Source organism: Palaemon carinicauda, chromosome 31 (assembly GCF_036898095.1).
Source record: "Palaemon carinicauda isolate YSFRI2023 chromosome 31, ASM3689809v2, whole genome shotgun sequence".
Lineage (NCBI taxonomy): Eukaryota > Metazoa > Arthropoda > Malacostraca > Decapoda > Palaemonidae > Palaemon > Palaemon carinicauda.
Window position 1 is genome coordinate 26,381,368 of NC_090755.1, and position 15,000 is coordinate 26,396,367.

Consider the following 15,000-nt stretch of genomic DNA (forward strand, 5'->3'; position numbering starts at 1 on the left):
ATCGTTATGTACTGTTAGAATCAACTACCTATCTAGCATTATGTAGTAGAACTGTCTACCTCTTACAACTGAACGTAGGCAGCATGTATAATGAGTCAAGTCAATAACGGTGCTGGAGATTAATATCCAGGTCAGGGATAAGAAATCCAACTTCAAGATTTTATCCAACAATATGGATACCAAGCAATGGTTACAGTCAACACAGGATAATAATAATAGCTAGACTATTCTATCTTATTTCTCTTCCATTTGTTTTGCTACTCTTCCACTTGTTTTTTATAGTTTATATAAGAAATATTTATAGTAATGTCGTTACTGTTCTTAAAATATTTTATTTTTCCTATTTCCTTTCCTCACTGGGCTATTTTCCCTGTTGGAGCCCCAGGGCTTATAGTATCCTGCTTTTCCAACTAGGCTTATAGCTTAGCAAGTAATAATAATAATAATAATAATAATAATAATAATAATAGGCTACTATCATATGAGACCATTTAAATTCACAAATGAGTTGTCAATGGTTACTCGAGGTAAATCACATGCAAAACTAATAAACGATTGGTTTACAAATATATAATACTTGCATTGTTCTGTGTTAATTAGTCTTGATATTGAGTCACATAACAATAGTTTTTCATGTCAAAAGTTAATTACTAATTTCCTTGACTGTACATCTGTACATATCAATTTACATGTACTTTTCAATGGATATAAAAATGTTAAAATGTCAGAAAATTTCCATCCAAATGTTTTTTGTGTTATTAACAGAAAATAATCACTTGACAAAATCCAAGTCAAATTACGATAAAATTCTTAACAAAATGCTGTTTTGAAAATTAAAGTCAAAATACATTAAAACAGTAAGTGGGGAAAACAAGACCCCACGATTCTCGTGGATAAGCGAAGTGAAAATGCGGTCACTTCCAACCACTGACCTACTCTGACCTTTGAGATTAACCCTTGATAATTGGAAATGCCATTAACAAAGCAGTTCCAAAAGAGTACTTTGATGCGTTTTACATAACCTTTCTTAATTAAATGATATTAAAAAAAAACAGGTGTACAAAGATCATTTTATTTTGTATTGGACAAAAAATCATGAACGCCGCTGGATAACTACACGAAAAAAACAATCCTCGACGGGAAAAATTGTTTCATGTGACATCATCAAAGGAAACACAAAGGGCTAATAAAGCATCGAGTACCCGACTGCTTACGTAACTAAAAATGGAAACCGACAACTAATCTCGTCAAAAGTTGAAAAGAGAAACTAATTCTATCAAACGGTTAACAACGATGGATGTAACAAAGCTATATATTTCCGATGCATGACAAATGATTACATCTATTGCAGAGTATTATTTGATATATATATATATATATATATATATATATATATATATATATATATATATATATATATAAAATAGTTCTACGCCTCACTTAATCAATAAGGTCTTACATTGTTAGCGACGTTTTTATATAAATGATAATGAAAATATGCAACATTATCAAATAATATTAACTATAAGAGATTAATGTTGTGTATATGTGGATGAGACTATGATGAGGGGTAGATGGAGACGGTTTGAGAATGCTCTTCGCACTCCCCAAGAGAGATTGGTTCACCATACGTTCAGCTGAGCTCCACAAGATACTAGAAGAGTTGGAAGACCAAGGCCTACATGGCGGAGGACTATGAAGCGTGAAGTAGATGATGAATGGATAAGTACTGATTTGAAAGCTCAAGATAGAGACGACTGGCGAAATCTAACAGAGGCCCTTTGGCGTAGATGATAATGATGAGTATAAATTACTGAACGATAACTTTATTTTTTTTATAAAAACCCTAGGTACCGTAGTAAATAATGTTTAAAAATCGCTTTTCCATTTATAAATAAAGTTAACGAAATCACTTCTTCAACATAAAGATACTTAGCGTTACGACATAACAGATTTTAAGCTAAACACCTTCGTGTGAAAATACTACCAAATATAAAAATGAAGAAACTAAGTAAGGAATTTGTGGCTTAATTGTCACCTTCCCCACACCTGAACATGACTCCAAAGCTTCAGCTCTAAGCCTACATTCTCTAAATTCCAAACCATACTTGGCATCTCCAAGTTAGCGCTTGGGGCCACAGACAAGAGGAAGGGTGTCCCATCTGCAAAGCTTCTTTAGAATAAACGTCCATGGAGGTATGTGCAGCAGATGGGTTAATACTCCTTGGACTCTCTCTCTCTCTCTCTCTCTTTCTCTCTCTCTCTCTCTCTCTCTCTCTCTCTCTCTCTCTCTCTCTCTCTCTCTCTCTCCTCTCTCTCTCTCGAGTGATTTGGAAATGGAATAATTGCAATCTGTATAAATTCTTTGAACAGCCGTAAGAAGAATTTTTAAATTCAAATCATTTCTAAAAAAAAAAAAATCGGCTACCATGGCATATAGAGCCAACTTATGATCTCTCTCTCTCTCTCTCTCTCTCTCTCTCTCTCTCTCTCTCTCTCTCTCTCTCTCTCTCTCTCTCTCTCTCTCTCTCTCTCTCTCATTACCTATTTATGCCCTTTTCCATCCTTTGCCAAATGCCAATCTCTAAAAATAAAGACACACAAACCAAGAGTGCTTCGAAAGGTTGAAATGCCAAGCACTTATATATGGTCCCTGTTTACGAGCAAATGTTCCCCACCATGTGTTTACCAAGCCACCTTTTTCAAGAATTTTATTTCTATTCTTGTGAATGATTTTTTTTTTGAGAATGCAACTGAAATCGACGGACCCAAGGCCGTTTCCAGACTAAGGTCAACTAGTTAGAGACTCTTAAAAAACGACCTGCGTTGAGTAAATGCAGATATATTTCGGTATTGATCTCAAAGATAGCCATGGTCAGGTAGCAGAACCCGTAAATGGTAAATATCCTTACCTGGAGCCTGGAGTAGAGTAAAAAAATGATATATACTGAAGACTTTCCAACAGAGAGAGAGAGAGAGAGAGAGAGAGAGAGAGAGAGAGAGAGAGAGAGAGAGAGAGAGAGAGAGATTGGGTTATAAACAGGTTCACTGATTATGGTGTTCAATTCTAAACTATATTTGTACTGAAATTGTTTGAAAAGAGTAAATTATACTCAAATTCAGTTGAAACATCGCTTTTGGATAAATTGATTTTAGTTAACCTTCAAAATCTAATTCAACCAAATACTTTTGTAAATGCAACCATTTTAAAATACCAAAAGATGAGCAAACTAGAAAAATAATGCAAATTATGTTTCTCAAATATGTAAATTTGAATCACGTCCACCAAACTTGATGTCATTTCAAGTAATCTATCACAACAAGCCACCTTGGTCGAATTTCTCCGTCAGCTTAAAGTTTAAACATCCATTCTCGAAGGTGCTCAAAGGATTAAGGATCTATCTCCTCTATCGACCGCAAGTCCACCCAGCTGTAAGATGGGCTGAATTCTTCTGACGCCACTCCCTACACACACGCAGGAGATGGCGACAGGAATAAACAACACGACGGTCACTTCCTCATTCAACCCTAAACAACTGAAGAGTGGTTGAACCTTCGTTGCAGTAAACATCAAATAACATTGTCTGCTTTATACACCTTCCCAGAAGTCGCTTCAGTAGGCGTTCGAACCCCCTACCAAAACACGCCCCGACCCTTCGTTCATACAACTCCTTATACACACAGCGGAAGCTCAACACCTTGTTTACACAAACCCAGAGTCTAGAAAGGACTTGCACTTCCCTAAACCCTGGGTAAACAAAAGTGTCGTACAAAGAGAACACGAGTAAAAGAATATATATATATATATATATATATATATATATATATATATATATATATATATATATATATATATACACACATATACAGTATATACATAGCCTATGCATTCGGAGGCTATGTCCTTACCGCCGCCATCAAAGGGCTCCCTAGTCGGCATATATTAAAACTATTATTGTCCTTTTCCTACAACGTTAGATACGCAGACGAGGAATATCAATGAAGGCTTGCAGGGAAGTTTTATTCCAGATGCCGTTGGAATATGTAAAGGATTCTTATGGTCCAGGAGAGAGAGAGAGAGAGAGAGAGAGAGAGAGAGAGAGAGAGAGAGAGAGAGAGAGAGAGAGAGAGAGAGAGGGTTAGAAGTTGAAAGCCAGTAAAAATAGGAAATGCTTATCAGAGAGGGATATCCATATTAAAATCTTTAACATTCTGCAATGATATATTGCCACATATCAAATAATATACTTACCGTTCACACAAACTGTTTTATGATATTCAATACCCCATATTACAATACGTTTATTTACAAAACATTACGAGAAAATGCGTGAACAAGAAAAATACACAAACACAAAACCAGTGAATGGCTTCAGTAGTCAAATAATGAATAACACAGAGGAGAGAAAGATACAAATCGGAATATATCAGTCAATAAGATATTTGCAAGTGACAGACACAAGTCTTACATTATTCATATCAGCTGTCACCTTCCGTAATCGAGAGAGAGAGAGAGAGAGAGAGAGAGAGAGAGAGAGAGAGAGAGAGAGAGAGAGAGAGAATTCCTCATCGGATCTATTTATCAACCTAGGTTAACGGACGGACTTGTAGTTTTAATATATATATATATATATATATATATATATATATATATATATATATATATATATATATATATATATATATATGTGTGTGTGTGTGTGTAAAAATCACAGGGATACGTGACGCTCAGACGGAAAATCACCACAGGGAAAATGAAATAAAAAATATAAGATTACGTCCTGACAAGTTTCGTCCTCTGAAGAAGTAGCCTATCACGATAATGCTAAATGCTTTAAAATGCAGATCCAGGAGGCCGCAGGGATTTTCCGTGTGTGATAGGATCAGGAAAACAGGCTCAAAGTTAAGTAAAGTAAGCAGTCAAACTTAAAGTAACACCCTGGATCCCGAAACGTGCGTAATCTCGTCACAGGATGACCTTTAGTATAATAGCTCCCCGGAGGAGGAGTGCTGTTTGTACTCATTCCTTTTTATGCGAAAGGTTGCGGGGTAAAAGTTCACCCGCGAATTAAGTTGCCATTACAATAGGTTTTGCTCGAGTCTAATGGGATTGCTGCATTAGAATAGACCAAAACACAGCAATAACATAAAAGTCTTTTATTCATATAAATCTTTAATAAGCACATAGGAGATCGTTTGGCTATACGATCTAATCAAAACTATGAACATACAAAGAAGTGATGAATGCAAACTGTTTCACACATCTAAATACGCTAATTTGTCAATACTTTCTGATATGATCAAGCAAAAAAGTCATTGGCGTCGACATGAATATTATCTTTCGTGCAAAAAGCAGCTTGCAACCCTTGAATTATGAACAACTTCTGAATGCAATACTTAGAGTTGGACGACAACAGCGCAACATATGGACTTCTATGTTACCTTTCTCTATTGGGACGATGCAATGGCAAAAACAGTGTCATAGTATCAACCTGTTCTGTCAACGTCAGTAATAACACTAATAAATCACGTAAAGAGATCGACATCACCGGATTTCGCCGACCCTACCTTCAATTACCAAAATGGCAAAACAAACGGAAATAACAAGGGCGGTGGAGGGGGAAACGTATCAATAATCACAAGTACGCTCTGAAAAAAAAAAAACTAATATCGCGTAATTATACCATTAGCCAATACGCTATCTTTATTTATGGTGCACACCTGTGCAACGCTGACCCCTAAGAACAAAATTACATGGGGCTTCTGTACCAAGTCACTTCCCTTGTAATTGCAAGCAAAAGTTCGAGGAAAAGTTACAGCAAACGTCAATTTCATACCATCAACATGCATTGCTGCATATTTACCATATGGTATATTCATGCGTGTTTCGAAAAGAATATTTCCCTTTATCCTCTATAATGTGTGTGTGTGATTATTATCATTATCATCATCACAAGTAGAGATGCATCAATAACAAGAAAAATAAAGATAAATCAAATAAACAAAAATAGAGCAAAGCAGGATAACAATAACATTAAATGTCTTTATACAGAGGACAATGAATCTGCCGAACACAATTTGGAATAAGAAGCGAGCAAAATAAGAAAAAAGTGTGCTAGAGTGTACCCCCAAACAAGAAATTTTTAACCAAACACAGAAAAGGATAGATACAGAAGCTATGGTCCTAACCAAGAATAGGAAACACCAGAGCTCAAGTCTCTCGACCTCTTGCCTTGTAGGTAAATATCCCCAAAACAGTTACATTAGCAACGCTCTTGAAGCGAGAGAAGGTGCGCATTATGCTTGGTGTTGTCAGATGTGTGAGGAAAGAAAGGGGAGAACGAGTTATCAATGATTCCCTTATTTTTGGGAATCAGTGGAACTCTAAGACTCTCAAACTTTTTGTAAATGCTTTTCTGATGATATGACTTATATATTATAAAATTGTTATTGATCTTGAAATATTTTATACCTTTAATTCGTTACTTATAGATAGTTTCTTCTCTTTTCCCTTCATTTCCTCTCCTTACTGGGCTATTTTCTTTGTTAAGAGCTTTTCCAACCAGGGTGGTAGCTTGGCTAATAACAATAACAACAAATCCTGCAAAAGAAATTTTGTCAAAATATTAAATTTCACAATTTTTAGGCATCCCATTTTTAGCCTTTTAAAGAAACTATCATACGAGGCAAGATAAAATTATACTGATTAAGACCAAAGCCTTGGAGCCTATTCAGTGAGAGTTGCGAATTTCAACCCAAGAGGTCTGGTTAAACTATTTGTCAATAATGTATATTTTCTTTTTAATTTCTTTCCTTTGAGAAAGATTATCACCATCATAATCATTATGACCATGCATTAGATAAAAGTGAACGACGAGTCGCACTTTTAGAAATAAATTTAGAATAAGATCAAAACTGGAACAAGGTAATGTTTAATAAGATGCACTGTTAAAATAAAAAAAACGCAGAATAAGCATATGAAAAGAAAGAGCTAAAAACAATGCAACTAGGAGTGGGATTCAGGAAAGTGGGCCTATGTCCCTTATTAGATATAAAAAAAAATTGCTTTTCCCTCATCTGCCTGTTTATTAGTCTGAGATCCTTCTATCTACAAACGACCCAAGATCTTAGGCCTACTCCCTCCTCATAAACACCTTAACGGAGGTCTGATCTTGTGGCCCTGCCTTTACTCGTCTAAAATCATCCCTTATCTTTTAAAATCATCACCGCTCCTATTCCTTAGTAACTTTAGGCCTATTAAATCGTGGGACACAAAATTACTATTTTCCCCATCTGCGATAGCGAATCGCTGCAGGGCCTTTTAAACTTGGAATCACGCTTAGGCCTATATCATCCCAAATCTCGAGTGCCTTCTCAAAACATCTATGTTCCTTGTTTGACAGTATTCAACATAATCATCTCATTGATAAAACCATCAGGTCACTTCAGCGTCAATCTATTTTTTATTATCATTATTATTACTTCCTAAGCTACAACCCTAGTTGGAAAAGCAAGATACTATAAGCCCAGGGGCTCCAACAGGGAAAATAGCCCAGTGAGGAAAGGAAACAAGGAAAAATAAAGTATTTTAAGACGAGTAACATTAAAATAAATATCTCCTATATAAACTATAAAAATTTCAACAAAACAAGATGAAGAGAAATAAGATAGAGTACCCTCAAGTATTCAGCCCGCAGTACTTTCGTTCATCAAAATAGGGACTCGTGATTACTAAAAAAGGATCTAATGAAAATTAAACAAACAGTAGTTTAGTTATTAATACCATACCATTAATACTAGTGAATATCAATTTCTTAAAGGTTGTATTCCATAAATAATCATAAAATATAGATACGCTAATCATAAACGTTACTGTGTCTATTTCCACGCAGTGCAGATATCAAATATTCTAATTAAAAGGTTAACGTATGCATGTGGCAGACACCATTGTTTAGTTCTTATGGAATTGTTCTCTATTCAGATATAAAAATTAATATTGTTAAAACAGTTCAAGTATGTTTTTCTAATTTCCACGTTTTTTGACAACTACACAATACTTGAAAGGTACAAGACTTTGAATTTCCAAATAAAAGCAACACAATCGGTATTGCGGGAACCAGGTGTTGCACGCGAGTCCAAGTGGGTCAAGGAATCTTCTGCAGGCTGAAACTGCATTACTTGCAAAGAGTGACTAACCCGTGCATCGTAATACCGTAATTTGGGAATTCACATCATAAATATCAATGAAAATGGGTTTTATGAGGAAGTAATGTTATTCGAAAAATCAATATATATAGAGAAAATAGGCATTTCTCTCTCTCTCTCTCTCTCTCTCTCTGTGGTGTCACAATCATGTCTGACCACAGCCAGGGAACGAACGATATAATAGCACATCTCATCCAGTTATGGTTAAAAGTTTCCTTTAAAGATAAAAATATCCTATAAATTCCACATCCTCTGACCTTATCTTATGAATACGCTGTGCCACATTATTTACGTGTTTTACTGTATTAACATAGAGTCACAAGGATCAGTCCCAACCAAATCAATATTTGGTCGAGTGCACAGCACAAATGACATGACACGAAAAATAAATGTTTTCTTCCTTTCAAAAGGATGAATAGTATATTTGATTGATACAAGAAATATAAACTAAAATGGAATCAGGCAAACATTTGACACCCAAAGGAAGGAATATGCGAAACTGAGATTGGTTAGCACCAGAACGAATAGAGACGAACTGAAAATAAAAAAGAATGAAACAACAAGAATCGGGATGAAGAGAAAAAACAGAGATGTCTGGAATGCAGGAAACAATGACACAGCAGCAAAATAAAAGAGTTACGGAGTTATAATTAATCGGAGGACGACTTTGGAGTGGCTAATCGAAAAATACTGAATGATAAATAACTATAAGTTTAAAATGACCATAAATGAAATAATGAAACCAATGTTTCAATATAATTGTACTGTTAACTACAAAAGAAGTAAACCTCAAGGGGCATATTATCTACATTTATGAAGCGGCTGATACTGTTAAAGGTGAAGGATAAATTTAATGAGGCACTGGCTGTTGTCAGATCTTTACAGAGACACCAGTACACTCATACATGTACACACTCTCAAATTATTATGAAAATGAGAAAAAAATTGTATAGGCAATATCAAAAATGCCTAAATAAACAGTACAAAGGATGCATTTAATACCGATAAATAAAGAAGAATGGAATGCCATTCCGAATGTGTCACTCCAGCAAATACATCTCTGTGATGTGTGAGTACATATATTTTTTTTCACACAAAATTTTTTTATAATTATCAAAATTATTATAAAAACATAGCGCTCATGGACGCCGCAAACAGTAATTATAACAATATCAAGTCTTAATGAGAACAAAACAGCCTAAGAAGCAAAAGGGCTTGATTGCAGCGCTGCCAACAGCGTACGAAGTTCAAAGAGGAAATATCCTGATACTTCACATTAGACCCAGTTTGGCAAATCACCAATTTGACCCAAAGGATGAGAATGACGTTGCTTAAATTACTTGAATTAAAACAATTCTCTGGGTCTCTACGATGGAATTCCCATGAAGTTCGCCATTATAATGACATTCCTTACCTCCATGCGGTAACCGTGGTTTGGAACAAGTCCAAAATGACAATCCTCTGATAAGCAAGTCTAGAAATGACGGAAAAAATAATAAAACAAACAAATAAACAGTTAGTGCCTTTAAAAAGTGTTACACGTTCTAGAATAATACTGACATATTAATCATAAAAATAACGAACAAACACCTAAAGGTGTTTTCCTCAATAAAATAAGAAAAAAATAGATAAAAATCCCCCTTTTTCAATGAAATCCATTAAAACATAATTCACGTTTAAAGAGAAACAAAAAATAATCGAAATCTCGAATTAAAATGCAAAGAAACATATAATATCATGATAGACCACAAACTCATAAAAATGCAAATCCAACGACAAAAAATGTGAAAAAATACAAACATATAAATATTTAACAAAATAAAACAAACAAGAACTTGAAACTCGCCAAGAAAAGTAATCACTAAAACAACAATTAAGTACAAATCGAAAAAGCCGTTTAAATAAAGGAAAAATCTGAAACACACCTTCGCCACCAAACACACACCACAGGCGGATATCGTCAGATAAGAAACCAGACCTTGAACTTCACTCAAACGGAATAAATAATATCAAACGAAACATGAATCAGATACACACTTTTGCCTGCCATCAAACATCACCCACACGAGGCACTGCAAGTATTTTTCCTATATGTAAAACTCAGGACCCTATAATGGATGAACTTGAATCCACGCTACAAGAGTACGTTTGAATTACCAGTTCGATAAATTACAGCTCAATTCTTCTGATTATTATCATATCATTATATCATATTATTACAAGCTAAGTTAAAACCTTAATTAGAAACGCTGGATGCTTTAAGCCCAAGGGCTCCAACAAGAAAAAATAGCCCAGTGAAGAAAGGAAATAAGGCAATAAATAAACTACAAAAAGAGTAATAAACAATCAAAATAAAATCTTTTCATAACAGTAACAACATTAGATTAAATTTTTTATATATAAACTATAAACACTTCAAAAAACAAGAGGAAGAAAAAAGCCTGGGCCCTTAATATTGGCCCCATCCAGGTCCCACGGGCTATAATAAAAAGGAATTTTCAAATAGAAATTTCCAGAAATTTTGCCTTTTCTTGTAACGTTTGTAGCCTAGTTGCGATAAATAGTTTAAAAGGGAAGCAAGCATACAAGCAGAAATAAGACTTTCATTCATAAAAAAAAAAAAAAACTAAATTTAAAGAATCTAGATAAGGTGAGCTGAAAACGAAATCCTCATGCTAACTAAAGAACTTAAACAAGTACAACTTTAAAGAGATGGAACAAATTAAACCAAAAGGAGAGGCCAATTGGACGCTGTTCCCCGGAGTTAGCTTGCTGCGACAAATTTGATCAAAATTGTTCATATACATTATATCATATAAACACTTTTAACCAGGACTCTGTGCCAACTATAACTTTTGGGGCACGGTGCGAAAATATTACCTTTACATGATTTGGGAATGATCGCATATTCATTCCACAAGACTATGATCTAAAAAAGTTTTTTTCTCTAAAATCTTCCTTTCAGTAGCCACATTGATCAGGATATTATACTTTCTGTGAAGGAACTGGAATTTAATGTAGCCTATATCTATCTATCTATATATATATGTGTTTATATACAGTATTTATGATTAATTTTGCACATTTAAACGTGTTTTTATTATATTCAAATAAGCCACATATTTTGATACATTAAGAAAATCCAGACAATGTATCAAAACATATGGCTTATTTGAATATATATATATATATATATATATATATATATATATATATATATATATATATATACATATATATATACATATATATATATATATATATATATATATATATATATATGTATATGTATATATATATATATATATATATATATATATATATATACATATATATATATATATATATATATATATATGCGCTAACATCAGAAGCTTTTATGTAAGAATCGTCTTTCCTGGCATAGTAGTTTGACGTAAATTTTAAAATAACTTACACTTTTTAACGTCTTACTAATTATATCCCATCGGAAAGCAGACATGATTCTCATCTAACAAACTCATTTAACCAAGAATGTTTGTACATCATGACTGAAAATGATCTATTTATGTAGCAACCAAAAAAGTTTACGTCTGCCAATCTGAATCAAGCTAGGGAAAAAAAGGCATAAAACAGAAACACGCAGACATCTGTCTCGGCAGGTTGATCAAAACCGCATTGCAGTTGGCAGGAGGGAGATTAAATTTGTTCTAGCGGTTGGGCGACTGATGAAATCAAACCCACAGGTGGCAAAGCCCTAAGAGAGATATATTTTATTCATGCCCTGGCGCGTAATAGGATCGAGTTAGGGTGCTGTAATGATGTTTCCCCCGACAGGTCGAAGGAAATTGTTTTCGGTGGACATATTATTACTAGAGTATTATTATTAGCTAAGCTACAACCCTAGTTGGAACAGCAAGATGCTACAATCCCAAGGGCTTCAACACGGAAAAATAGACCAGTGAGCAAAGGAAATGAGGAAATAAATAAACTAGAGGTGAAGTAATGAACAATCAAAATAAAATATTTCAAAATAGTAAAAACATTAAATATAATAGCTAAAAGAAAAAAAAAACAAGAGAAAGACAAATAAGATAGAATAGCGTGGGATTCATGAACAGTATTGGTTTCAAACCATTCTCCTTGCAAGATTTGCTTTGGTTTAAACCTAGTATTTTTTACATGTTAATTCAGCAGTCTATATTTGCATTGTCTTTTATGGGATTGCTAAGCTATCATTATTATTTCTATGATAAGCAAAACAATTTGACCATAATCCCTAACAGCCAAATTTCATTGACCAGAACACCATTCTGAGAAAAACAGGACAAGTGTTCGCAATAGACCAATAGTCTATGTTTGAGCATCATCTGCAAGCATTGCTTGTATCATCATGGCCTTATGACACATGGAAATAGTTCATATCGCTGGAAATTTCAAAGTAGTCTGCAAGCAGTGTGGTGTTGGTATACCATGTCCTTAAAGTTCATTCAGACCCTCACAAACACGTGCTACTAAGACCCAATACGACTGGGTTAATTGCCTAAAATCTGAGAACTGCTCAAAACTAACTTTTCCATTTTAGTATGATTAATGTATTTACTATCATATTTCTTCTTCATATACTTGAAATGAACATGGCAATATGTTAATAAATAGTCTGCCGAAATGTACTTTTACTTAAGACTTAGAAGTCTGTTGTTTTATGCAATATAAATTTCATAATCTTATTTATCCTCCCTCAATTAGGTTTCAGTATTTCGTGACTAACAAAATATTCTTTCCTTCTAATAATATTAATACAAAATTCATTTATAAAAGAGTAAAAGCTGAATACAAAGAAGAAAATACAAAATCCTTAGAATAACACATTATAAACTTACGTATAATGTAAAGTATATAAAAAATAGTACTAGGATTCAAAGCTTCACAACATAAAAATGCATCTATAACACTTAAGAAAATTCTCCAATTATTGAAAAAAAAATAGAAAGAGAAAGTCACAGCTGCAATTAATGAAATGACTCCATTACTTTCTTTCCATGGGAAAACATCTTTCTCTTAGACTCAAAATTGCTTGAGAAACCATACAATCACCCGATCTTGGGTGACGGTTTGGCCAATGAGCTATTTCAATGTCCGTTTCCTTTCACAAAGTGTTCAAAGTCATGTGTTGTAAATGAGACGTTAAGATGATAAAACATCAGACACTAATTTCAACAAACGCTTTTTTTTCCATTTCATTTGCACTTTAATATATCAAGTCCTTTTTATGCAATGGTCATATGCCAATGCAGGTGCAATAGAAACAGTAACTTTAAGAACAACAATAATAATAAGAAGAAGAAGAAGAATAACAATAATAATATGAGGCACAAAAATAATCATAAGATCAAAGGTTGGGATAGTTACAGTAAGCTATAGTTACTACTAGTCACAAATGAATAATGCAGAAGCTAATCGTCTAGAGTAGACTATGGCTTTCCAAACTTGTTAATGAAGCTCATATTCATGAAACCAAATGCTTTCACGTTATCATTATAATTGCAATGATAATGATATTACTATAGCATTACTAATTTCCTAAAATAAAAAAATAAATAAATAAATAAAAAAATGTTGGACCTAATTCATGTGTCAAAAACCAAGTTTATATTGAGTAAAGTTTGTGTGAATAAATTAGACAAGCTCTTTACCAAAGAATATGTACTTAATGCTATTGTAAAATAAAGAATAAAAGGAAATATAAGTTACTCTATCGGATATAAGGCTTACATACTTTATATTTGTAAAGGATGCAATTTATTATTATGAATATTGTATATATGAAGCCATTGTATTGATCCTGTTGTAAGATTTATTAATAAAAAGATAAAAAAAAATTCATTTGGGGCTCTGCCAAAGGTCCCTTGTTTCTTGGTATGGGCCCATTTCTTTACTAAACTTGTGCTCTTTCTATTAGCATGTTTTGATCTAACATAATTGACAGGTTTCTATTACGGTAGATCATTTACTATAAAATTAAACCAGATTTCGAGTCGACTACAAACTTCTTGAAAATGAAAATATTTTTTATTACAAAACGTATAAATGAAAATATTTTTTCTTACAAAACGTATGAATGAAAATATTTTTTCTTACAAAACGTATTAATGAAAATATTTTTTATTACACAACGTATAAATGAAAATATTTTTTCTTACAAAACGTATGAATGAAAATATTTTTTCTTACAAAACGTATTAATGAAAATATTTTTTATTACAAAACGTATAAATGAAAATATTTTCTTACAAAACGTATTAATGAAAATATTTTTTATTACAAAACGTATAAATGAAAATATTTTCTTACAATACGTATTAATGAAAATATTTTTTCTTATAAAACGTATTAATGAAAATATTTTTTCTTACAAAACGTATAAAAGTGCCAAAATCCAGGATACTGAAAAACGCCAATTCTATTTTCAGCATCATTTCCACGTTCGCCGAAAGTTCGAGACTTCAACTGCAGTGCAACAAGTTGTCTAAGGAACTGACACGATGAGAAGCTCTCTCTCTCTCTCTCTCTCTCTTGTTAGTCTAGTAAGCGTTATCCGTTAACTACGCATTCAAAGAACTAATAACAGAAAAATAATCAAGAAGCAAAGGTATAAATCTCCTTAAACAAATTTGACAGTTCTCGACTTGAGTGATAACTTTCTACGAGTCGAACTCTCGAGAAAACATCCCAAGGTAAGACTTTTTTTTTCCCCGTTTAAAAACGGGTTTACCTCTTACTCACCTCATGAATGAACGACGTTATGGCACAGAT

At 33.4% G+C, this 15,000-nt stretch overlaps 1 protein-coding gene across 2 annotated transcripts in view; it reads right to left on the minus strand.

Moving 5' to 3' along the window:
- Positions 1-15,000, minus strand: part of LOC137624362 (tyrosine-protein phosphatase 10D-like) — a 303,867-nt gene that overhangs the window by 288,483 nt on the left and 384 nt on the right. For both annotated transcript variants that reach the window (XM_068355068.1, XM_068355067.1), the window contains exon 1: positions 14,971-15,000. This exon is cut by the window's right edge and continues 384 nt beyond it. In XM_068355068.1, the coding sequence (XP_068211169.1) occupies positions 14,971-15,000 (30 nt within the window). The remainder of the gene's footprint in view (positions 1-14,970) is intronic.